Source organism: Orycteropus afer, unplaced genomic scaffold (assembly GCF_000298275.1).
Source record: "Orycteropus afer afer isolate SDZICR_OR568_19922 unplaced genomic scaffold, OryAfe1.0 scaffold00098, whole genome shotgun sequence".
Classification (NCBI taxonomy): domain Eukaryota; kingdom Metazoa; phylum Chordata; class Mammalia; order Tubulidentata; family Orycteropodidae; genus Orycteropus; species Orycteropus afer.
Genome location: NW_006921685.1, coordinates 7,261,213 through 7,286,688, shown reverse-complemented (window position 1 = coordinate 7,286,688; position 25,476 = coordinate 7,261,213). Strand labels below are relative to the sequence as shown.

The following is a 25,476-nucleotide window of genomic DNA, read 5'->3' as shown; positions in this document are numbered from 1 at the left end:
GTGATGTCTTTTCCTGGTTTTGTTATTAAGGTTATGCTTGCTTCATAAAATGAGTTAGGGAGGATTCCATCCTTTTCTATGTTTGAAGTCCACACCTCTTAATGTTCATTGTTCACATATAGCACGGATAAGCAGTGGCTGATCATGAAGCTATACAGAGACCTTCTGAAAAAAAAAAATTTGTATGCAGGTTGAAGGAATGTGCCAAGTGAGAAATCTATGGGAAAACTGGTGGAGGTGAGAAGAAATAAAGATGTAATGATTTATATCATTATAACAATGAACAGAAATAATGAAAAACCTGTTATTTTATTTTAAGGTATGGTATTCCAGAGTTCCAATCATTGTCTGGAGTCCTTGAGTGGTGCAAATGATTAAGCACTCAACCACTAGCCAAAAGGCTCTCAGATCGAACCCACTCAGAGGTGCCTAGAAAGACAATTGATGATCTGCTTCTGAAAGGTTGGTTATTGAAAATCATATGGAGCAGTTCTACTCTGTAACACATGGGGTCTCTAAGAATTGGAATCAGCTCGATGGCAATTAACAACAATCTGTATCTGAACGCTCTGAAACTCCCCTTTTCCTGCTTTCTCCACTAGAAAAAACCCTACAGCAGGAAGAAGAAAGCTTATCTTCATGCTAGTAAAGCTGAAGTAAAAAGCTTTTCTTCTTCTGACAGGATATTGTCAGGGCCTTGTGACAAAGAGACTCTCTGGAGTCCAGGGGCTGCATGTTACTTTTACATCACTCTCTCTTATGATCTAATTATGGGTAAAATGAAAAGAAGAAAATTACATCCTAAGGACTGCATTCCTAGGAAAGGGTCAGAGTAGTAGAGCTGGAATGGCCAAACAGACAGACAGAGGACTCAGTAGTTTGTCAGAAGCAGTGGCTTCCAATTTCTTCTCTCCATTAACCTTCTGAGTTATGAAGGTAGAATGGCCTAGTGTAATGATAGTAATACCTAAACAGAATAATAACAGTACCTAACACTGATTGTTGTTGTTATATGCTGTCGAGTCGGCCCCGACTCATAGCGACCCCTCCTTGGGTTTCCGAGGCAGTATCACTACGGAAGTAGGATTGCCCAACCTTCCTTCCAAGGAGTGGCTGGTGGGTTCGAACACTGATTGAGAGACGTGTATTTGCCAGCCACAATGCTAACTGCTTCTATCTATTAACTTGACCCTTATGGTACTTATGAGGTTGTTTTTGCTGCTGTTGTTAGGTGCCATTGAGGTGGTTCTGACTCAGAGTGACCCTGTGTACAACAGAATGAAACACGGCCTGGCCTTGCACCATCCTCAAAATATTTGCTATGCTTGAGCCCATATTTGGAGCCACTGTGTCAATCCATCTTACTGAGGGTCTTCCCCATTTTTGCTGACCCTCTATATCACCAAGCATGATATCTTTTTCCAGGGATTAGTTCCTCCTGGCAATATAACCAATTTAGGTGAGATGAAATCTGGCCATGCTCACTTCCAAGTAGTATTCTAGCTGTACTTCCTCCAAGATAGATTTGTTTGTTCTTCTAGCAGTCCATAGTACATTCAATATTCTTTGCCAACACCACAATTCAAATGCATCAATTCTATGGTCATCTTTATCCATTGTCCAATTCTCACATGCATATGAGGGTATTTAAAAGTCCATAGTTTGAGTCAGGCACACCTTAGTCTTCAAAGTGACATCTTTGCTCTTTAACACTTTAAAGAGGTCTTTTGTAACAGATTTGCCCAATGCAGTATGTTGTTTGACTTCTTGACTGCTGCTTCCATGGGTGTTAATTGTGGATCTAAATAAAATGAAACCTTTGACAAATTCTGTCTTTTATCATGATGTTGCTTATAGGTCCACCTGTGAGGACTTTTGTTTCCCTTATGTTGAATAATATTATAATCATCATTTTACAGATGGAAAACTGAGAAGATTCTAAAGCCTGTTGAATACTGGAATCCTGTATTTGAAATAAAACTATCTGATACAACTTAGTATCTGCAAGTCTTTCTTGGTAACACACAGTGTTATTTCCCCAAATGAAAATTAGGCCACTGAGTTAAAATCCTGGTTTCACTGATTACTGTTTTTTTTTGGTGGTATGACCTTTGGAAGGTCAGTTAAACTTTCTGAGCTTCTGTCTCATCTGTAAAATAAAGGTAACATCTAGTATATACATAAAGTTAATGTGATGATTAGACAATTAATATAAAGAAGCTAACACTTAGTAAGGACTAAATAAATGGTAGTTATAATTGATGTCAGTAAATCACATTATCCTTTTAATGTCCACTTCTGAATCATTTAACTATATTTTGTAAAGTATACATAAAGGAACAGATATGAACAGAAGATGAGAAATGAAGATTGAATGGAAGTCATGCTTCATGATTACATACATATTTCTACACATATGCATACACATATATCATGCTTGGTAAAGTAGAGGGTCCATGAAAAAGATGAAGACCTTTAATGAGATGGAATGATACAGTGGCTCCAACAAGCATAGCAACAATTGTGAGGATGGCACAGGACCAGGCAGTGATTCATTCTGTGTACATAGGGTTACATTGAGTCGGAACGGACTCAACAACACCTAACAACAACAAGAACTACATATATTTTATTTTATATATGTGTGTGTGTGTGTGTGTATGTGTATGTATCTATATGTAATACATATATACATATATATGTAGATACATAATACATATATAAGTGTATATATATAATATATACATTACATACATACACATATATATCTACATATATGTATACATATATTGCATGTATATGTACATATATCTATCTACATATATGCATATATGTATATGTTGTTGTTGTTATATGCCTTGGAGTCGGACCCAACTCATAGCGACCCTGCCTTGGGTTTCCGAGGCAGTATCACTACGGAAGTAGATTGCTCAACCTTCCTTCCGGGGAGTGGCTGCTGGGTTTGAACCACCAGCCTTCTGGTTAGCAGTCAAGTGCCTTAGGCACTATGCTACCAGAGCTCCCATATATGTACATATATGTGTATATATGTATCTACATATATATGTATCTACATATGTATGTGGGAACTCTGGTAGCATAAGGAAGATAAGGCAATCTACTTCTGTGGTGATACTGCCTTGGAAACCCTATGAGGGGTCACTATGAGTCGGGTCCAACTCCAAGGCACATAACAACAACATATATATGTATATATGTATTAGATGTATACATATATATGTATATACATACATACATATATATATACATATATATATAAAATACATATATACATATATATATTTTTTTCCTTTGAAATGCTGAAAACTGCACCTTAACATTTTAATTAGAATGTGCTATTGATACACACAAAGAGCACTGTTGCCCTGGAGTATAAAACACTCATAAAAACTGAAAAAAGAGTGTTTGTTTTACACTTTACAAACACTGGAGCATCATAAAATACTGGCCAAAGCACAAGTATCAGAAATATCTAGACTTTAGTTCATATCTTTGTTCTCCTAATTTATGGCTGTGTGACCTTGAGCAAGAAAGGTTATTTATTTACCTGTCTGAGCTGCAGTTTTCTCATCTATAAAAGTGGGATAATCCTTGGTAAACCAAAACCCAAACCAAACCTATTATCATTGAGTTGATTCTGACTCTTAAACTTCCCCATGGGGTTTCCAAGGCTATAAATATTCACGGAAGCAAACTGCCACACCTTTCCTCCATGGAGCAGCTTGTGGGTTCAAACCACTGACCTTTTGGCTAGTGCCTAGCACTTAACCACTGTACTGCCTAGTTTCTTCAAATATGCCTGGTAGGTTTTGGTCATTATTATTATACATTTTAAGGATTATAATAATTATAACATATATAAAACAACTGAGCTCTAGTAGATACCCTGTGAGTAATATTTAAATTATAATCACCGTCATGCCTCTATGTCCTCTGTCAGTCATAAAAAAAAGTCAACCAGATCTTCCTTTCGTTTTTCACGAATCTTATTGTGACAGACTGCTTCCATTACATATCTTATAACTGATATACAATTTCATATATCGATTATTAGAGTCTCATCCAGAAATTGCCCAAATAGGGCTCAAAAATTCATTAATTTTAAAGCTTCCCTTGATTAGTAGCTAAAAGCATTAAATTAGGAAACAATACCTCTTTTTAACTAAGTGGAAGTGAATGTTTTATCGCAAATTAACTTCTGTTTTTCCTGGGGTTGTTTTTCTTTTTTTTAAAAAAAAAAAAAACATGATAAGAAATTAACTAAATAATTTTAATGTCTGTTGTTGTTGTTATTGTTGTTATGTGCCATCGAGTCAGACCCGACTCATAGCGACCCCTCCTTGAGTTTCCGAGGTGGTATCAATACGGAAGTAGATTGCCCAACCTTCCTTCTGAGGAGTGGCAGGTGGGTTTGAATCGCCATCCTTTTAGTTAGCAGTCAAGTGCCTTAGGCACTACACTAGCAGAGCTCCTGTTTTAATGTCTTTGTTGTTGTTGTTGTATGCCGTTTTAATGTCTAGAAGGAATTATTTTTCTGCTGCATCTTAGGAAAGTCCTAGTAAGCAACAGGCAGGCTGGCAGAAACATTAAAAGTTGAGCTCTTTAAAGCATACATACTCTCTTTCACGCACACACACATGGACACACACATAGAATTGCACATGAAAGAAATAGCGAAGTTTGATGAAAGTCAGAGAAAACTTTGTAAAGGAAGAAGTCAAGAAAGCCTGGTATATGAAAACAAGAGACAAACAGGGGTAAATCAGAATTGCCCGAGAAAGACACAAAACATCATCTTTGTAAAGGATGCTGTGACACTCATTACATATCTAAAGAAGTGCTCTGATCTCCTGAGAGATGGGCACTCTATCAATACAAGGTATTATGGTTTCTGCCTTTATAATGGAGAGATTGATATTCTTTGGTAAGACTCCATATTAGTGTAGCAGGAACACAATTGGAAGTCTGAAAAAGCACTTTCCCCTTTCTCTCCAACACAAAAGTCTCCTTCCAGTGTGAGACTTTCCATGCAAAACAGCTCATTTTTAAAGCTTAGTTCCAGTCTCCCAATGATCCTTGGTTACAAGCCATGGGAAAGGATATCATGTGACAGGGGACCGATCCTTTCTAAGTGACTGGGGAAGTGTCCTGCTAAAATCACCCACAGTGAAGAGAACACAGTACCATTTGGTCAGAAGAATTAACCATACTAGAAACAGAGGATACCATGCTCTCATTTTTCAATATCTTCCATTTCTCATTGCGAAAATATTTCAGTATCACAATTAATGAGATACAGTAGTTAAATTCCTAAAAAGATTTCAAAAGCATGTTGACGTATTTGCTTAAAAAAAAAAAAAAAAAGGCAACAAAAATGTTGAGTAGAGCAAGGAGAAATTTTTTTTTCCTGTCCTTCCTCTATTAACGATTTTTAAACATATGTTCATGCAAAGATTGCTAGGTGATTATCTACACTTATAGCACAAAATATACTCATCCACTCCAGTCAAGTGATCTCCACTAATAATGATCCCTACTAATAGTGATCCAATAGTACAGAACAGAACTGCCCCATAAGGATTCCAAGGCTGAAATCTTTATGGAAGCAGATTGTCATATCTTTCTCCCTTGGAACAGCTGGTGGGTTTGAACCACTGACCTTTTGGCTAGCAGTCTTGCACTTAATATTGTACAACTAGGGCTCCTTAAATAATATATAAACTAAACCAAACTTACTGCCTTCAAGTCAGTCCTGACTCATATCGACCCCTTTTTGGGTTTCCGAGGTAGTATCTCTATGGAAGTAGATTGCCCAGTTTTCCTTCCAAGGAGATAATACATAGGTGGTTCAAAATATTTAATCACTTACCGTATCAGTAGAAGAAATAGTTGGTAAATCTTCCAGGGCCAGTGTGGTATCATTAGATATTGAGATATTAACTGTAAGAAAAGACAATTTTGACTATAAAAATAAAATAGAAACAACCTAAATATTTAAGCAGGTGTTTGAAAAGCAAAATTAGTAATTACGAATATCTTCAATAGCAACATAAAAGCAGTTATTTAATTGTATTCACCTTTCACATAGATGCAATAATTAAAGATCTGAACACATTTACCTTTGCACTCTAAAAAGATAATAAAAATATTTGAAGATGTATTAAAATTTATTTTCTGGTTTCAAAAACAAAAAAACTTTCCTGTTATATAGGCACTCAATATATTTTGCCTATTGGAAGAAATGGCTGTTAAAAATTGAATAAGTTGATCCCTGCTTCATATGCAGTAAAAAAAATCTCACAAATTTGAACTTTACTAATAAGTAAGAACTACTCGATTTGGAATTTTTGGCTATTCACACTGTCTATGAGAAGATGTATCTTTGCCATATATATATATATATACATACACACACACACACACACATACACAAAAATATATACATATACTTGTTTATATATATATATATATATATATATATATATATATATATGTATGAACAAAAAGGTACTGAATAAATAATATAAATCTAATGAGGAAGAATATTTGATCTACTGAGAAAAACTTTAATTTGGCATCATTTAGAAATTTAATATGAGATTTTCAGAGGAACCTAATTTATTTAGTACATCAATTGTTCTCTTGGAAATATTTCACTAGGTTTAAAATATTATATGGGACTGAAAATTTTAAAAATAGTATTTAAAAAGCATTCTGTAATTTAAACATTTTGCTTTATCAGATAAGCCTTTTCCCTATTTTATGAAGTTGTATGTATTATAAAACAAATGGTCAGCCAGAGAATCACTCTAATTTATAAGGATATTGTGAAAAAACACTTATCAACCTGCTGTCTTTGAGGATCACATTATTCACTTAACATCCAGATTTCCACTTACTCTTTGGTCTTCCTTACTCAATCTCCCTCATTAGCCACTCCTACTTCTGAACCCCCAACATGTCTTTTAAGTCTGTTATGTTTCAGGTCCTACCTACATGAACTTTCCAGGAGAAACAAACACCGTTATTTGCCTGCTGGAATGAGAATGTAACATCCACATGGGATGAGTGGAAGGGGCATGTCCCACTCACTACTTTTCTATAGAATCTGCCAAGAGCCTAGCACTTAACTAAAAGAGCCTAAAAAATATTTATTTACTGTCAAGCTAGGAAATGAGTTCTTTGTGACTAAAACAAGTAAGAGGAGCTGAAGCAAAGGAATAAGTAAGGAAAACAACTTAAGTAAGTGAAAATCAGTAAGTGAAAACAATAAGGAAGGAAAAATATTTAGCTTGAGTCCTAGTTTTTCTCAATTTTGGAATCTGTTTTGATCTTTGAAGATTCTAGATTGTAAAGCTATTAAAATAAACCTAGTTGCTGTCAAAGCTTTCCTGTTTGGTCACTAACATAAGCATATGTGTAACCTGTACGTTTTCTTATTCTATTTGATTACAGGGCATAGAGAAAATCAAAATAGTCTAACCAATGCGTGGTCCAAACAATAAAACAATATGAATCCATTCCTGAAAGGAAGAAGCTGTTAGTAAATTATTATAAAAAAAAAAAAAAATCTAGGTTTTTATTAAAGTACAATTTCTTACATTATGCCACTTGCCCATTTAAAAACATACAAGAACAACAACAAAAAAACTCAAACCCACTGCTGTCAAGTCGATTCCAACTCATGGCAAAAAAACATACTAGAGCATACAATGTCGTTGTTATGTGACATTGAATTGGACCCAACTCATAGCGACCCCTCCTTGGGTTACCGAGGCAGAATCACTACAGTAGATTGCCCAACCATCCTTCCGAGGAGTGGCTGGTGAGTTTGAACTGCCAGTCTTCTGGTTAGCAGTCAAGTGCCTTAGGCACTATGCTACCAATGCTCCTAGAGCACACAATAGGTATGCTTTAATACCCATTTTATATTGGATGGGACTCTGAAGCAAGAGATGCCAGGTTACTTGCACAGGATTACAGAGTCAATCACAAGCAGAGTTGGCACCAGAACCTCCTTCAGCGTTCTTTCTTCTCCTACCCAGCCTGCTAATCACCAAAATCAGGATGATTTATGTGGTCACAGACTTCAAAGTGGCATTGTAAGTGGCAATGCTAAATGATGTGAATCACTGGGCCAGTCTATGTCCTACATTTGGTTTCAGGGAGTTTCCACAGGTTGGCCATTTTGTTACTTGGATTTTCACTTCATGTTCCTCCTTCTACTATCAAATTTTAGCTGATTTTCTAGATGTCTGTGGGAATAAAAATTGCCAATATAAACATTTAAATGTGTTTGACTTCCCCTAAGATGACTTTTCTTGCTTTATATAGAATGTTAGCTTTAGAGAAAGAAAAAGGGATCAAGTGTGGCTGTGGGAGCTATAAATGGGAAAAGAAGGTGTCATACATGTGTCAGTGTTAATATACTTCCTGTACTAGGAATATAACATAAATTGTTTAAAGTTTTCTCTATAGTGACCTTGCAAGAGGAATGACTCCAAGAATTCTTGGCTTTACACATTACCAGGAGCTGTGCCATCAGGAATATGCACAAAATTGACTTGAAACCATGAGGTCAAGATAAGCAACAATGGGCAACTGCAGACAGATATGCCCACTTTGAAGTAACACTACATCACAAAGTAGAGAAATGGACACTAGGAGAACTGGGCTTGAATTCTGGCTCCACCACGTCCTCAAGCACAGTGACCCAAAGCTCCCTCACTGCATGATCTTGAGGAAGTTACTTCACCCCTCTGGATGACAGGCTGTCATTTGTGAAATTGGATTTGAAACCATCTATCTCCTACGGTCACTATGTGGCTTAAATAAGACAATGCCAACAAAATTGCTAGCACAGTGATGAGTACAAGGTAAGAGCTAAATGAATGGAATTAAGATTACTATTGGACATATGACTCTGAAGGAGCTCCGATGGCACAACAGTTAAGAGTTTGGCTGCTACTATTTACAATAGCCAAAACATGGAAACAACCTAGGTGTCCATCAACTGAGGAATGGATAACCAAACTATGGTACATACACACAATGGAATATTATGCAACGCTAAAGAATAATGTAGAATCTGCAAAACACCTCATAACGTGGATGAACTTGGAGGACATTATGCTGAGTGAAATAAGTCAGTCACAAAAGGACAAATATTGTATAAGTCCATTATTGTAAAACTTAAGGAAAGGTTTATCTATTGGAGGAAATTTTCTTTGTTGGTTACCAGGGGTGGGAGGGGAGGGAGGGAATGCTGTTAGATAGATAGTGATAAATATCGATTTGGGTGAAGAGAAGGGCAAGGTACCAAATGGGAGTGACCAATATTTCACCACTGAGGATGAGAAAGACATAGAGAGGTACATGGGAAGTACAGACAACAAATATGAACCCTTTTGCATATACAGTACTGAGTTGTCAGTGAAGGCAAACAGGGCTATATGGACGGATAGATAGGTGGACAGGCTAAACAATTAGGTATGTCTAAATGGAGAGTGTATCCAAGATCATATATAGGGTCGGCAGACAATGGTCCTATAAGTTTATGTGAGTGATCAGAATTCCCAGGTGTATAGTAGAGCTGACAAGGGGCAAGGTTATGGTCATTGCTTGGTCACAGCCAGCTACCCAGAGTGACCAAGTAGTTGATCCTGTGGGCTTGGGACCATAGTTGCAGGGGACATCAAGCTCAATTGGCATAACATATTATACAAAACATTGTTTCACCTCCTACTTTGGCGAGTAGTGACTGGGATCTTAAAACCTAGCAAGCTGCCATCTAGATGCAACAATGGGTCTCTCCTCGTCAAGAAGAAAGAAGAAAACCAAAATGAATGGAAACAATCAGTCCGAGTGACTGGTACACCATCTGATCTGCAACCTATACAACTATGAGACCAGAAGAACTAGATGGTGCCTGGCTACCACTGTCATCCACTTGGAAGGGATGTACGAGATCCTGCAGAGAGAGGGAGAACAATGTGGAACAAAACTCAAAATCATTTGTAGGCAAAAAAAAAAAAAAAGAAGGTGGGGACCAGGTTTGCTGGTCCAATAGAGCCTGGTGGAACCACTGAGACTATGGCCCCTAGCTGCCCTTCAGGTCTGGAATTGAACCCACAACTGTGGTTTCCAGCCAAACAAAGTACAGGCAAGTGAGTTAAACATTTACCTCAAGTAGACACACACCCTGGAGAGAACAATCATGGGAGAAGGAAGGGCTGCTTATGCACAGGGAGACAGCTCAGGGCACAGGAGAGTATGGAGGGATGGACACTGGGAAGAGGTAACTATGGGGAGGAAGTGGGAGGGGAGCTGTTGCACTGTAAATTTTGGTCAATGTCATGAGACAAAGTATATGTGAACTGCTGTATGAAAAGTGAATTTACTCTGTAAATCTTTACCCAAATCAAAATAAAATTAAAAAAAAAAAAAAAAAGAGTTTGGCTGCTAAGTGAAAGGCTGGTGGTTCAAACCTACACAGCAGATCCACAGAAGACAGACCTGGTTAGCTGTTCCTGTAAAGATTTTAAAACCATGGCAATCAAGTCAATTCTGACTCATATGACCCCATAGGACATGGTAGAACTGCTCCATAGGGTTTCCAAGGCTGTATATCTTAGTGGAAACAGACTGCCTCATCTTTCTCCCACAGAGCAGCTGGAGGGTTCGAACAACTGACTTTTTGTTTAGCAGCCAAATGCATTAACCACTACACCACCAGAATTCCTTCCCATAAAGACTACAGCCTAGAAAACCCTATGGAGCATTCCACTCTGACACACTGGGTCACCATGAGTCAAAACTGACCCACTGGCACACAACCACAACATATGACCTTGCATATGATATAGTTTAGGACTCTGGTAGCATAGTGCCTAAGGTATTTGACTGCTAACCAGAAGGCTGGCAATTCAAACCCACCAGTCACTCCTCAGAAGGAAGATGGGCAATCTACCTCCATAGTGATACTGCTTCAGAAACCCAAGGAGGGGTCACTATGTGTTGGGTCCAATTCGACGGCAGTGTGTATGATACAGTTTAACCTCACCAATGGGAAGAATGTCGGCTACTTCACAAGCTTTTGATGATAACTAAACAATATTTATGTTGTTGTTGTTGTTGCTGCTATTTGCTGTCGAGTGAGACCCGACTCACAGCCACCTCTCCTTGGGTTTCCGAGGCGGTATCACTACAGAAGTAGATTGCCCAACCTTCTTTCCCAGGAGTGGCTCGTGGGTTTGAACCACCAGCATTCTGACTAGCAGTCAAGTGCCTTAGGCACTATGCTACCAGAGCTCCTAAATAATATATATAGTGTTATTGAAATTTGGTTTATTTAAATCCCCTAGTACAATGTCTGACCTTTGGATGGTGCTTAATAAATGTCAGCATGATCTGAATCTGTACTCTCAACATATTTCCTTATGGTAACAGTAACACGGAACTGATTAACCTGTTCTGAAGTAGGAAAAAAACTAAAAATATACCCCATGGCAATAAAGTTTTATTTCATTCAATTTAAGAAACATCTTGAATAAAGTGAGTGATTGAAAAATAAATACAAAATAAAATTGAATAAACTCCTTGTCTCTATGGTCATGTCAGCTTTTTTTAAGGTCCCTGGGTAACTTACACACGTAAGTGCCTCCTGATAAAGTTTAAATGTCTTGATAAAGCTTTAAATTTCTAAGTCAATGAAAGGGCAAGAACGGCTTTTGTAGGGATGACAAGGTGAATTAGGAAAACTCTGGTAGAAGTATCTCTCGGAGGAGTTACCTGCCATTATTTCAGATTTAAGCCTTAACACAAACAAATAAGTTTTTCTTCCCTTTTCCTTCTTATTATCTTTGTAGTTTTCCTAAGCATTTTTACCAAATGTGAAGCTTCAGATTTTCACTGGAGCTAGGCAAGTTATGACACCCTTCACTCCATGCTATAAAGGGCACTCTCAAAGCTAAAAAGCTGAGCTATCAAAGCATTAAGCTGGATGTATTTAGTCACTATTTTCACAAAAACTTGTCTTCCATATCTACCTATCGTTACATCTTTAGGACGGGTTACAGACATTATTCTAGCATAACTTTTCCTTATCTGTGTTTTATACAAACCCCAAACTAGAGAATTATCCAAGTCTATGGTGACAGTGTCTAAGGCATTTGACTGGTAACCAGAAGGCTGACGATTCAAACCCACCAGCCACTCCTCAGAAGGAAAACTGGGCAGTCTACTTCTGTAGAGATACCACGGCCCGGGAAACCCAAGCAGGGGTCACTATGAGTCACAATAGGCTCCAGCAGTGAGTTCAGTATTTTTTCTTTTTTTTTTTTTTCAGTGTAATTATTACCTAAATGTACTGCTTCTCCTTTTCTGCTTCCTGCAAGGGTTATTTAGAAACAAATGCTTAGGCACTACACTATCAGAGCTCCTAAAATGTATGTCAGGATAAAACAAGGAAACTAAAACCATGGATTTTTCAAGTGCTTATGGTTTGCTTAAAAGACCACATTACCATGAATGATAAAACATCAACTGGTCTGGTAAAGTACCCTCGCAAATAGAAACCTGAGGGGCGCTGTACTAGAAGTCCTTGTGTTTGCTTGTTTAGCCATTAGTCTATAATTTAAACTTATTTCACATCCAAAATAGATAATATTATACAATAAAAAATAAAAATTAAACATAATATGAAATAGATCATGGAAGATAATTTAGTATTATTTTTTATTTTCTAATTTCCTTTTAATGGGCTTTCTAATTAGGAAAGACATACTGACTATAATATGGGACCACAGGAGACTCAAGCAGTCTTTTTTAATGGTTATAACATACTGATGCACAACATTTATTAAGATAATAGAAAAATTATATAGAAAGAAATGATGTTGATATTCCAATGTAAGGACAACTGTTTTAGAGCATTCAGAAGTTTCCTCATGCTGTGAATAAAATAAAGGTGTAGAAATGGAAGCCATGGCTACTAACAATCACTTGACTTGGTCTTACAGCTTCCCACTGAGGGGAAAGACCATCATTTACTTAGAAAAAATACAGGCAGTGACACTTTCTGAGAAAAACTTTATTTCTCTTAATTGTTCATCTATTATTAAGCATGTTCTCCCACAACAGTCAACAATGAATCAATAAAATATGTCCCTTCTGCTAACAGTATAGTATCTATCCCCTTGAGGGGATTTCTCTTGCTTTTTACATTTGTTTACCATCATTTTTAGCAAAGCTTTTTTCCCTCCAGATACAAAAATCAACACCTGGTTAGAAAATTTCTGTTGACCTTGCTAAAATGTTAATGTTCCCTTGAGTCTACACTCATTGCAAATTGTAGGCATTAGGTAAATGAATTAGAGATGGTCAAGTAGAAATCAATTTCCAAAATCTGGGTCAAATGAAAATCTGACCTTACTCAGTTAAAAACTAATTAATTCTACTTAAAAAGCAAGTATTTTATTTTAAAAAATGTGTGTGTGTGTATCTACTTCATTACAAGTAGCACAATTCTTATAAAGTGATAACGTAAACCTTCAGTATATTTTTGTTGAGGGAAGATGGAGAAGGAAGAAAAGAGCAAGGGAGAGAAAGAGAGGCAAAAAGGAAAGAAGAAAGTCCATGTCCTTTACCTTATTTATAAACTTCTAGCTTTTATGTTTTCCAGTGAAGCAGATATTCTTCCTAAAGAAATGAACATCTTGCCCTCAGAATTTCAAAACCTTCAATGTGTACATGTAGTGTACAACATATTTTCAGGCTTGAGATTAAGCTTGGGAGTAGCATTACATATACTTATGACACAATGAACTGTTGAACACATTTTTTCTCTAAGCAGAGCTTCGATGCTTCCTGTTTATCTACAACAGTACACTGGTTGATAGATTTTTGGGGGTGGGCATAATGGGGAGGCTTTCAGTACAACCTAAGTTGTATTTTCCTAAAACCAAACCAAAAAACCAAACTCACTGCCATCGAGTCAGATCTGATTCACAGCAACCCCTCCTTGGGTTTCCGAGGCAGTATCACTACAGAAGTAGATTGCCCAACCTTCCTTCCGAGGTGTGGCTGGTGGGTTTGAACCACCAGCCTTCTGGTTAGCAGTCAAATGCCTTAGGCACTATGCCACCAGAGCTTCCCCATTTTTTATGTTTTGTTTTTCCTGAAAGTTTCTGAGAAATTAAATTTTTGAACCTCTTTAAAATAACAAAACAAAAAGATTAAACTGAATGAAATATCTTTTGCGGGTCAGTGAAAAATGAGAAAATAAGCACATTTTTATGACAGATCAAATAAGGCATCTGGCAAACCAGAAGATCAGCTGGTGGCTGACCACTAGCCACTGCATGGAAAGAAGACGGGGCAATCTACTTCCATAAAGATTTATAGCCTTGGAAACCCAATGGGAATCGCTATGAGTCAGAATCTACTCAATGGCAGTGAGTTTGGTTTTGGTTCAGCTAATCCTTATACAAATGGATTGCTCTCAGCTACTAACCAAAATTTGGCATCCATACTTATCCAGTGATGATATGGAAGAAAGACTTAAGTAATCTGCTTCTGCAAATACTATAGCCAAGAAAACCCATGGAGCAGTTCTACTCTGTAACACCTGGGGTTGCCATGAGTCAGAATCAACTTGATGGCAGTGGGTTTGCTTTTTTTGTTTTTTAAGAGTACAGACAATTACTAACCAAGTTTATAGATAATAAAACAGACTTGAAGAGATTTAGTAATTAGCCTAGCCCAGGGTCACACTGCCAGTAATGGCAGAGCTGAAATTCAGACTGTTTTCTTTACTCCAAAGCACATGTTCTTTATATATTATATAACATATATATATGTTCTATGCTAAAAATGTTCTCAATTGGAATATTGGTGATTAAATAAGAGGTTGTGAATTTTCCATCAATTTGAAATTTTTCAGTTTTCACTTTTGGCTCTTAAACTGAATTATCTTCTTCCTTATAAGCCTCCGGCGATAGAATCATGAGGACACAGTGTGAAATATACAATCCTTGCCTTTACCAGTAGTCAACACATTAATTAAATAGTATCTCATTTCTGAGAAAAGGAAATTTTAGCACAAAAACCATGTATTTATCCTATTTGTTATGTCAAAATTCGTAGCTAATTTTCCTTCTTATCATTTGCAACTGCGCTTCTTAATTCTTCAGTAAATGTAGGTGTATGTCTCAGGTTACCAAGTAATGAATTGGGGTGGAAGTAGAGAAGATATGGTGGGTTAGAAAAGGAATATCAGGAAGTGATGAAGCTTTGTGGAAGCACCTAAGAACAAAAAAGATAAAGGAGAGAAGGAAAAAGTTGCCTTCACAAAGCACACAAAAAAGCGCAAGATTCCATGGTCATGAATACATAAGTTTTCTGAGTGATTAAGTGACTCTTATTTGCATTTCTATAAAATCACTTCTCACTTTTCAGGATCATAACTCCATCTGTGCAGTTGCTGGTTCACTGTTACATACTGCCCCAGTGTTGAAAAACAAGTCATCGGCCAGTTTAAATATTATTGACTCATTGATTGAATTCTTTTACTGGGAGTGCATGTTGTGATGAAAGGCCAGTCTTTTGTTGTTTTTAGAATACTTACTCTAGCTGTACATGTGACTATAATATTATTCGCTTATTGTAATTTTTCAGTTTGCTATGAAAAGTACTAATGTTATGGTGGAACTATGCATTTTGTGACCAAAAAGTGTTAAAGTTATGGAAAAACTTAAACTTATAGGGGCTTTCTAAAACATGGAATTGCTACTAACATGCAAGTATCCATTTCCCTTTTTCCAAATCACCAGCAGATTTGGTCTCTATAGATTTACACTATCCCTCATATTGACATACACACGTTTTTTGAGTGCTACGCATCCTAGCAACTCCAGAAATACAGGGTGCAACCAAAAGTCTTATTGTTGAATGAGCTGTGAGCCCAACAACAGATGCTTAGAAGGATGATGAAGACTGGTTTGGTTGCTCTATCACTCATGCTTGAAGATTAAATACTAACTAAGCCTAACTTTTAATGAATAATAACAGCAATAATAATAGCAGCTAACATGTTATGATATTACATATCAGGAACTATGCTAAGTACTGTATCTGTAATAATTCATTTAATTCCTTCAAAATTATTCTCTAAGGTAGATACCAATATTAACCCCATTTTACAGATGAGGAAGATGAGGTCAAGTTACTTTGTGCAAAGGAACTTGCCCAAAGGCACACATTTGCCATTAGGTAGGCAAGCTGGGGCTTAGATACAGGTTTTTGTACTTCAAAGCACCGATGCACTGCTGTACTGGTACCATATAGAAGCAGTAGGAATGTCGGAGTTCTTGAGCAGCAACTCCTTAGTTATTCAGGACTGATCACTTAAATAATTTGGAGAAAAAAGGTCAAAGGAAAAGCTATCACCACTTAAGCTAATACTTACTATGCATGTATAAAATAGGTTCAACTCTCAAAATCACATTCTCAGGAAAACAAAGATTCTTCTTGAAACTAAAAGTTGTATCTAAAATCTTTAATATTCACAATTAGAACATACTCATATTTTTTCCTTGGCTTCGTAGTACCTTCTGTGCCAGTGTCTAATCAATAACACAATGGATACGAGTTTCCACTGGCCTCAGGCAGGTATGAGGCTGACACTAGGTAGATCTTTTTTTTCTGTGTGACAGATGTGTTAACAAAGACTTCATCTGGCTTTATGAACATCTCAGAGTCTCAGAAGAGTTGAGAAGCTTTCTTTTGTTGTTCCTTTAGAAAACCTTGGTGTATAATTAATTAGACTTGTCTAAGAAGTCAGATTACAGAATTTTTCATAAATTAATATAAACATACATAGAGATAGAAATAAATAAAAAGTCTTAAATCCCATAGTTAAATATGTCTGTTAATCTGTATTTAATTTTATAATCTAGATTTCCCCTGAAATTCAAAGGGGCTATACATCCTCTTTCTCTCATGGGAAGAGTCCCATATAGTTGTAGGGATAACATCTGTATTTCTCTGGGAAACATATTTAATTGATTCTACTAATATGGGGTTATATTAGTCTGAACCACCTCAACAGCAATGTGTATGGGGTATTCAGTACCTACTCTATTCTGCAGACTTTCTAAAATTGTTAAATACTCAAATCAGTATACATCTGAACACAAATAGGCTTTTAAAACTATATGTCATTCAGGTTTACCTGAATATTTACATTTATACTTCTTCCCTCCCTCAGATTTACTTTCACATATGGGTTTTATTTGTGTGTGTACTGATTTTCATTAAAAGAGACAAAAAGAATCTATGAGTGCAAAGCCTAGCCATACCTTAACTTTTCATCAGTATTATTATGTTAGATGAAGCTAATCAGACAAGAGATACTGTCCTCAATGAAGCCCTCTCACCACTCAAGAAGCATATCTGTCTTCTAAGACATCGCCACCAAAGTGAGAGGGAAGAATGAAGATGCACATTTACAGTACCTGGGCATAATGCATTCGGCCTGCAATAAGTATAAAAATTCTTTGTAGTCTCTTATTTTGCTTTTCAAATGTATACACATTTTACATTCTAGTCTATAATATAACCATGTTTGTTTTACTGCACAAATTAAGGAATTTTTCCTCAGAGTCTGAAGCGGGGATATTCTATGAATGTGCCCCATTCTCATGCTCAAGTATGAGGTTTACACAGCCTCAGAACACTGCTGTATTTCCAGGAGTGTGACGCCTTGGTCAAAAATTGGATTGTGTATCTATTTTAAGAGACCCCAAACCCACCCTTAGCTAATCACATAACTTGGGATCACAGCATTGGTGACATTTAATTATCTGATACAAATGTCTACCCTAATTTTACTACAATAGATAAAAAGAAACTTTCCTCAAAATGAATTTGTTTTTCAAATGACACCCATATTTTAATATGATCATAAATCATTTCAAGAAAAATATTCCAAAGATCAAGTTGAACATAAATCTGCTCCTAGAACATAACACTCTTTCTTTTCTTATTTTTCTTTCCTCTTTCATTACTTTCTCTTTCTTTTCCCAAATTACAATGTCTAGCAGAAATGAACTATAAGGTTGTCCTTTACCACTAGTAACTTAAGTGTGAATTTCTTTTTAACTTCATGCTTCAAATTATATAAAGTGAATTACATCTTCATTGTTTGTTCTATAATCTTAAAAGAGTGTGTTTAGACTTTACTTAAAGGAAGAGATTCCTATAGCAATAATAAGCAAAATATATGGGATAGAAGTTCACAAGACATCTCTTCTTCTGATCTTTACATCTGTTAATATATGTACCTGGGTTTCCTCACTTATAAGATCAAAAATATTTTATATATATACACAACATTTCTTTGAAAAAATTGAAGTTTCAGTTGATTTCAAATTATTGAGCTGTTCATATTCAGAGCTCCTGGTTTTACTTCCTGACTGAATCAAGGCTAAGACACTTCAAATTTAGCAGAACGACTCCTCAGAGAAGGCAAAATAAAACCCTTTCCTAAAGATCACCAGCCACTCCTCGGAAAGAAGGTTGGGCAATCTACTTCCATAGTGATACCACCTTGGAAACCCAAGGAGGGATCACTATGAGTCAGGTCCGACTCCATGGCACATAACAACAACAACAACAAAGATCACAATACTACACTGATAACGAATAAGCATGGAGCCTACATATTCCTTAAAAGGCAGCAAGTACAAACACTAAGTTTATTGTCCTTACCTGGGTTGGGTGGTACACAGGCACAGGAAAAATGAGTATTGTAGCCCACTTTGAAGTTAGAGTTGATGGGGTAGTAATCTGCTAACTTGATCATCTTCTTGAAAGCATCGTAGATAAAGATGAAGCTGATCAGAGAAGAGAAGCCCTCTTCAGTGAAGCGAGTGAAGTACTGAACCAAGAAGCTGGCATCAGTGGCCACCAAAATGAGACATTGGAAGGCTGACCACAGGCCGATCCAAAGGCGAAACTCTAAATAGTCAAAATTATGGTCCCTGCAAAGAATAAACAAAGGTTTTTAGACTCTTCACCCATGGAATGTAAAGAATAATATAAAACTACCAAATGTCTACAGAATGCCTACTAAAACTAGAAGCTATATTCAGCCACTAGATATAAAGCTAATTCTAGATTTCATCTAAAAATTATTAATTTTGAGGATTTGATCAGTGATATTATGATGCTACCATAAAAAAATAATTCCAGGTATTTCATGAAGTATATCAAAAGTAGTCATACTATTTCTAAATAAATGATTCACTAATTTGCTCATTCGAAAAATGATAGCCCCTGTCTTCATGGAGTTTACAGAGTAACCAATTTGAAATCATGGCATTGGCACCCAACATGTGCTCAGGAAACTTGTGTGAGCTTTACTTGTTACTGAAGATACTAAGATAAGCATGTTCTCTGCCCCTAAGTAGTCATAATCTACAGGTGGTAAACAAAAAAAATCATGTTATACAATAAGTGATTATCTAAAGGTTCACATGAAGTGTCACAGAAGAGGGAGTAACTAATTCTGGGTGGAGGGATTGTTGAAGTTTGCAGAAAAAATAACTCAATGCCTTGAGTTATTTTCAGGTCAAGGAGAAAAATACACAGAAAAATGCCTGCAGGCTGAGACAACTTAATGCTCACTGTGAAGTGAGTGCCACCAACATGAGAAAATGTGATTAGAAATGTTGGCTGTAGTCCAATTAATAAAGGGCACACTTGCCATGTTACAGCAAGACACTACTACTTCTCATGAAGCTTGCCCATAGAAACGATCTCCTTCTGCTGAATTTGTATGTGCAGTATCTCAGGACAGTATTTTCCACTCTGTGACTATCTCCCAAAAGACTTAGTATTGGCCACCTCCTTGTAAGGAGACCATTGTTTTCTGATGCTCTTTCCATTTCTCACAAGTGAATTAGTTCAAGATTCACAACTAGTAAAAGATGAATCAAGTAATGATATTTTACCATTTCATACTGATTCTTTTAAGAGAATGTGGAGAGTGTTTTACATTTGTTTTAAAATAAATTTATTTGTGTTGAAAAAAGAAAATTAATAGGATTTACATTTTTTTATATGAGAAAAAAAAAATCAAGTACAATGCATGTGTAAAGGCCCATGGACCTGTTTTAAGAAAATGAGTTTCTAATAGCTGCTAGCGATGTATTGAATTATTTCCCTAAAACATCATCTCTCCTCCTTCAGTTCTACCACTGCAATCTGGCTACCATAAAGTCTTTGCTTAATCATAAGAACTTCTATAATTAAGTCCTCACTCTTTTGAGCTTGTCCTGCTCAAACACATTTTCCACACTTCAACAAAAAAATTTTTAAATGTAAATCAGATACCCTTCCTTAAAATCTTTCATGGACTTCCTACTGCTCATATAATAAAATTCAAATTCTCTACCTAGTAAAGACCAAGAGATTAGACATCTTTGAACTTCTATTCCATATTTCACTACTTCCTTATTGCTGTAGAAAAATGTGCCTGGTACATAGAAAGTGCCTAATAAAGATGTGTTATATAAATACCTGCCTGCAGCCTGGGACTTGACTGAGACAGTTACTAAAGTTCAGTTATCATATGTAACCAGGAGAGAACTAATCCTTTGATAGCTGCAAATTATAGAAGGTTAGATGTCAAAGTTCCTTAGACATCAATTACTCAGATGTGACTTATTTTAAAGAAAAGAACTCCAAAGCCAAGGGAAGTTTAGTGATTTATCCAATGCCAAGGTTTTAATGGCAGAGCAAGACCAGAAACCAAATCTATGGACTAATCGTTTTTTTTTTTTTTTTTTTTAATTTTTATTTGGGTAAACGTTAACAGAGCAAATTCTTTTTCCATAAAATATATGCATTTTGTGTCATGACATTTACTGCAGTCCCCACAATGTAATACCTCTCTTCCTACTTCCTCCCTCTGGTTACCTTTTCCCTGTACCTTTCTTTCCTATATCTTCCTGCCCTCTGAACTATCTCATTATAAAAATACTGCCCTTCTGGTCTCCCATGTTTGATTGTTCTAAGGAGTGTACCTACCTGGTGTAAATGTTCACCTTATATGCCTATTTATTGTATGGCTGGAAGCCACGGGAATGAGTCGAACTCCAGGCCTTAGGGGTGACTACGGGACATAGTTTCAGGGATTTTAGCATTCTCTATCAGACCAGCAACATGGTATTTTTTAGTAATTTTGAGTTTTGTTCCACATTTTTATGCTGCTCTATCCAATGAAACACTGTCTATTACTGAAAAACTTTATGAATAGCCCTGAATCACTGCCTGATATAGTGCTAAAAGCTGAACCTCTCAGGTCAGAAGGCATTCAAAATATAACTGGGAAAGAGCTGCCTCATCAGAGTAGAACCAAACTAAATTATACAGAGCATTTGGGACCTCCATCTGCTGACTTGACATGACTCAAAAGGAGAACAAACAGCTGAAAACATCCATTAATAATTGGAACATGGAATATATGAAGTATGAATGCAGTAAAATTGGATGTTGTCAAAAATGGAATGGAACACATAGAGATTGATATCCTAGGCATTAGTGAACTGAAATGGACTGTTTTTGGCCATTCTGAATCAGACAACCACATGATCTACTACGCTGGGAATGACAAGTTGACGAGGAATGGCATGACATTCATCATCACAAGGAATATATCAAGATCTATCCTGAAGTACAATGCTATCAGTGATAGGATAATATGTGTATGCCTACAAGGAAGACCAGTTAAAGCTATTATTATTCAAATTTATGCACCAACCACCAAAGCCAAAGATGAGAAAATTGAAGACTTTTACCAACTTTTGCAGTCTGAAATTGACTGAACATGCAATCAAGATGTGCTGATTATCACTAGTGATTGGAACGCAAAAGTTGGAAACAAGAATCATAGGTAATTGAAAAAGTTGGCCTTGGTGATAGAAATAACAATGGAGATCACATGACAGAATTTTGCAAGACCAATGACTTACTCATTGCAAATACCTTTTTTCAACAACACAAACAGTGGCTATATACATGGACTTTGCCAGATGGAGTACATAGGAATCAGACTGACTACATCTGTGGCAAGAGGTGATGGAAAAGCTCAATATCTGCAACCAAAACAAGGCCAAGAGCTGACTGTGGAACAAACCATCAACTACTCATATGCAAGTTCAAGTTCAAGTTGAAGACAATTAAAACAAGTCCGTGAGAGCCAGAATTTAACCTTGCTAATATCCCTCCTGAGTTTAGAGACAATCTAAAGAATTGATTTGCTGCACTGAACACTAATGACTGAAAATCAGAAGAACTGTCGGGTGACATCAAGAACATCATCCATGAAGAAAGCAAAAGGTCATTAAAAGAAAAGGAAAGGAAAAAAAGACCAAAATGGCTGTCAGAAGAGACTATGAAACTTGCCCTTGAGCAGAAAGTAGCTAAAGCAAATGGAAGAAATGACAAGATAAAAGAGCTGAACAGAAGATTCCAGAGAGCAGTTCAAGAAGACAAAGTCAATTATTATAATGAAATGTGCAAAGACCTGGAGTTAGAAAACCAAAAGGGAGGAACATGCTCAGCCTTTGTCGAGCTGAACGAACCAAAGAAAAAATTCAAGCCTCGAGTTGCAATATTGAAAGATTCTATGGGCAATATAATGAATGATGCAAGAAACATCAAAAGAAGATGGAAGGAATACACAGAGTCACTGCACCAAAAAGAATTGGTCAATGTTCATCCATTTCAGGAGGTGGTACATGACCAAAACCCAACGGTATCGAAGGAAGAAGTCAAAGATACACTGAAGGAAGTGGTGAAGAACAAGGCTCCAGGAATTGACAGAATACCCTTTGAGATGTCCCAACAAACAGATGTCATGCTAGAGGCACTCACTCAGCTATGCCAAGAGATTTGGAAGACAGCTACCTGGCCAACTGACTGGAAAAAATCCATATTTGTACCCATCCTAAAGAAAGGTGATCTGACAGAATGTGGGAATTATTTAACAATAACATTAATATCACATGCAAGTAAAATATTACTGAAGATAATTCAAAAATGGTTGCAGCAGTATATTAACAGAGAGCTTCCAGAAATGCAAGCTGGATTCAAAAGAAGACATGGAATGAGGGATATCATTGTTGATGTCAGATGGATCTTAGCTGAAAACAAAGAATACCAGAAAGATGTGTACTTATGTTTTATTGACTATGCAAAAGCATTCGATTGTGTGGATCATAATAAATTATGTATAACACTGAGAAGAATGGGAATTCTAGAAAACTTAGTTGTACTCATGAGGAACCTGTATATAGACCAGGAGGCTGTTGTTCGAACAGACCAAGGTTTAAAATCAAGAAGTGAGTGCATCAGGGTTGTATCCTTTCACCATACTTATTCAATCTGTATGTTGAGTAAATAATCCGAGAAGCTGGACTATATGAAGAAGAACGTGGCATTAGGATTGGAAGAAGGCTCATTAACAATCTGTAATATGCTGACGACACAACTTTGCTTGCTGAAAGTGAGGATGACTTGAAGCACTTACTAATGAACATTCAAAACTACAGTCTGCAGTATGGATTATACCTCAATATGATGAAAACAAAAATTCTCACAACTAGACCAATAAGCAGCATCATGATAAATGGATAAAAGATTGACGTTGTCAAAGACTTCATATTACTTGGTTCTACAATCAACAGCAATGGAAGCAGCAGTCAAGATAACAGATGACGTACAGCACTGGACAAATCAGCTATAAAAGACCTCTTTTAAGTGCTGAAGAGCAAAGATATCTCCTTGAACACTAAGGTTTGCCTGACACAAGCCATGGTATTTTCAATCACCTCTTATGCATGAGAGCGCTGGACAAAGAATAAGGAAGACCAAAGAAGAGTTGATGCTTTTCATCTGTGATGCTGGCAAGGAATGCTGAAAGTACCTTGGACTGCTAAAAGAACTAACAAATCTGTCCTGGAGGAACTGCAGCGGGAATGCTCCTTGGAAGCAAGAAGGGCCAGACTTTATCTTATCTACTTTGGTTATGTTGTAAGAAGGAATCATTCCCTGGAGAAGGATATCATGGTTGGTAAAGTGCAGAATCAGCAAAAAAGGGGAAGGCCCCCAACAAGATGGATTGACACAGTGGGTACAATGAGGGCTCAGGTATAGCAAGGATCGTGGAACTGGCACAGGACTGGGCAGTGTTTCCTTTTGCTGTACATAGGGTTTCTATGGGTCAGAGATGACTCTAAAGCACCTAACAACCTAATAATATCCAGGGTCTCATGTAGTTCTTCCAGTCTCAGGGACACGTAGGCTGATCCACTAGTCTCTTGGATTAATTGTTTCCATGTGTCTTTGGTTTTCTTCATTCTTCTTTGCTCCAGATGAGGAGATCTGTTGCATCCTAGGTGACTACTTGCAAGCTTTTAAGACTCCTGTCATTACTCACCAAAGTAAGGTATAGAAAAATGCACTATGTTATGCCAATTGAGCTTTATGTTCCCCATAACCATGGTCCCAAGCCCATGGACCCAGTAACTCACTTCCTCAGAGTGTCTGCTGGTGGCTAAGGAAGTTATTATAACTTTACCCCTTTAGGTACATTATATAAATAGACCTTCTTACAGCATATACAGACATGTACATAGAAATATCATCCACCAAACTTACAGATGGTCATGGGTATATTCCCTTTTGCCTAGACATATGTGATCATTTAGCCTACCTACCTATATATTCATCCATAATGGTCTTATCTTTTTAAAAATTGCATCATAATTCCTCTCTCCAAGTTGTATTTGACTCATGATACAGTGGACACTAAAAGCATTGTTCTTCATTCCCTATTCTTAACAAATAACACAAACTGAAACACATCACCAAAGCAGATTATGAACACTGGGGTAGAAAGTTATCTTTCATGGATTTCCTGGAAGCTTTCTGAAGATAATTTTTGCATTCCCTTCTAGTTCCCCATATGTCTGGAACCCCACTGTTAAATCCTCTGTATGTCTTAGTGAGATAAGTAGGCTACAGAAAAAGCTGAGTTCACAGAATTTGAGTATATACAATGACTCATTGTCAGAGACAAGACTGAGAGATGTACTTTTACTACTTCTGAGCCAACAGGCTCTTTTCTTAAAAGTTTTAAACACTTACCTGGCTTTGTTTCCCTAAAAAGATTAAAGTTAGGGTAATTTGAGGTGTCCTAAGAATGCTACATGTAGACGTGAGTTTTGAGGCTCAGCCTCTGGTGTTTAAAACCCAGTGAGATGCACCTGGTGCATAGGTAACAGCCCAGTTTATAGACAGACAGACTAGGAAGAAGGAAGAGGCCGTCCACTTCTGAAAGAATTGGCCAGGGAAAACCTTATGAATAGCAAAGAAACACTGTTTGGTACA

At 36.8% G+C, this 25,476-nt stretch overlaps 1 protein-coding gene across 1 annotated transcript in view; it reads right to left on the bottom strand.

The window, feature by feature from the left end:
• Positions 1-25,476, bottom strand: part of SLC4A4 (solute carrier family 4 member 4) — a 508,661-nt gene that overhangs the window by 106,111 nt on the left and 377,074 nt on the right. Inside the window, exons 13-14 of the mRNA XM_007942789.2 lie at positions 18,790-19,061; positions 5,891-5,961 (exon numbers count right to left, since the gene is read on the bottom strand). Of these exons, the coding sequence (XP_007940980.1) occupies positions 5,891-5,961; positions 18,790-19,061 (343 nt within the window). The remainder of the gene's footprint in view (positions 1-5,890; positions 5,962-18,789; positions 19,062-25,476) is intronic.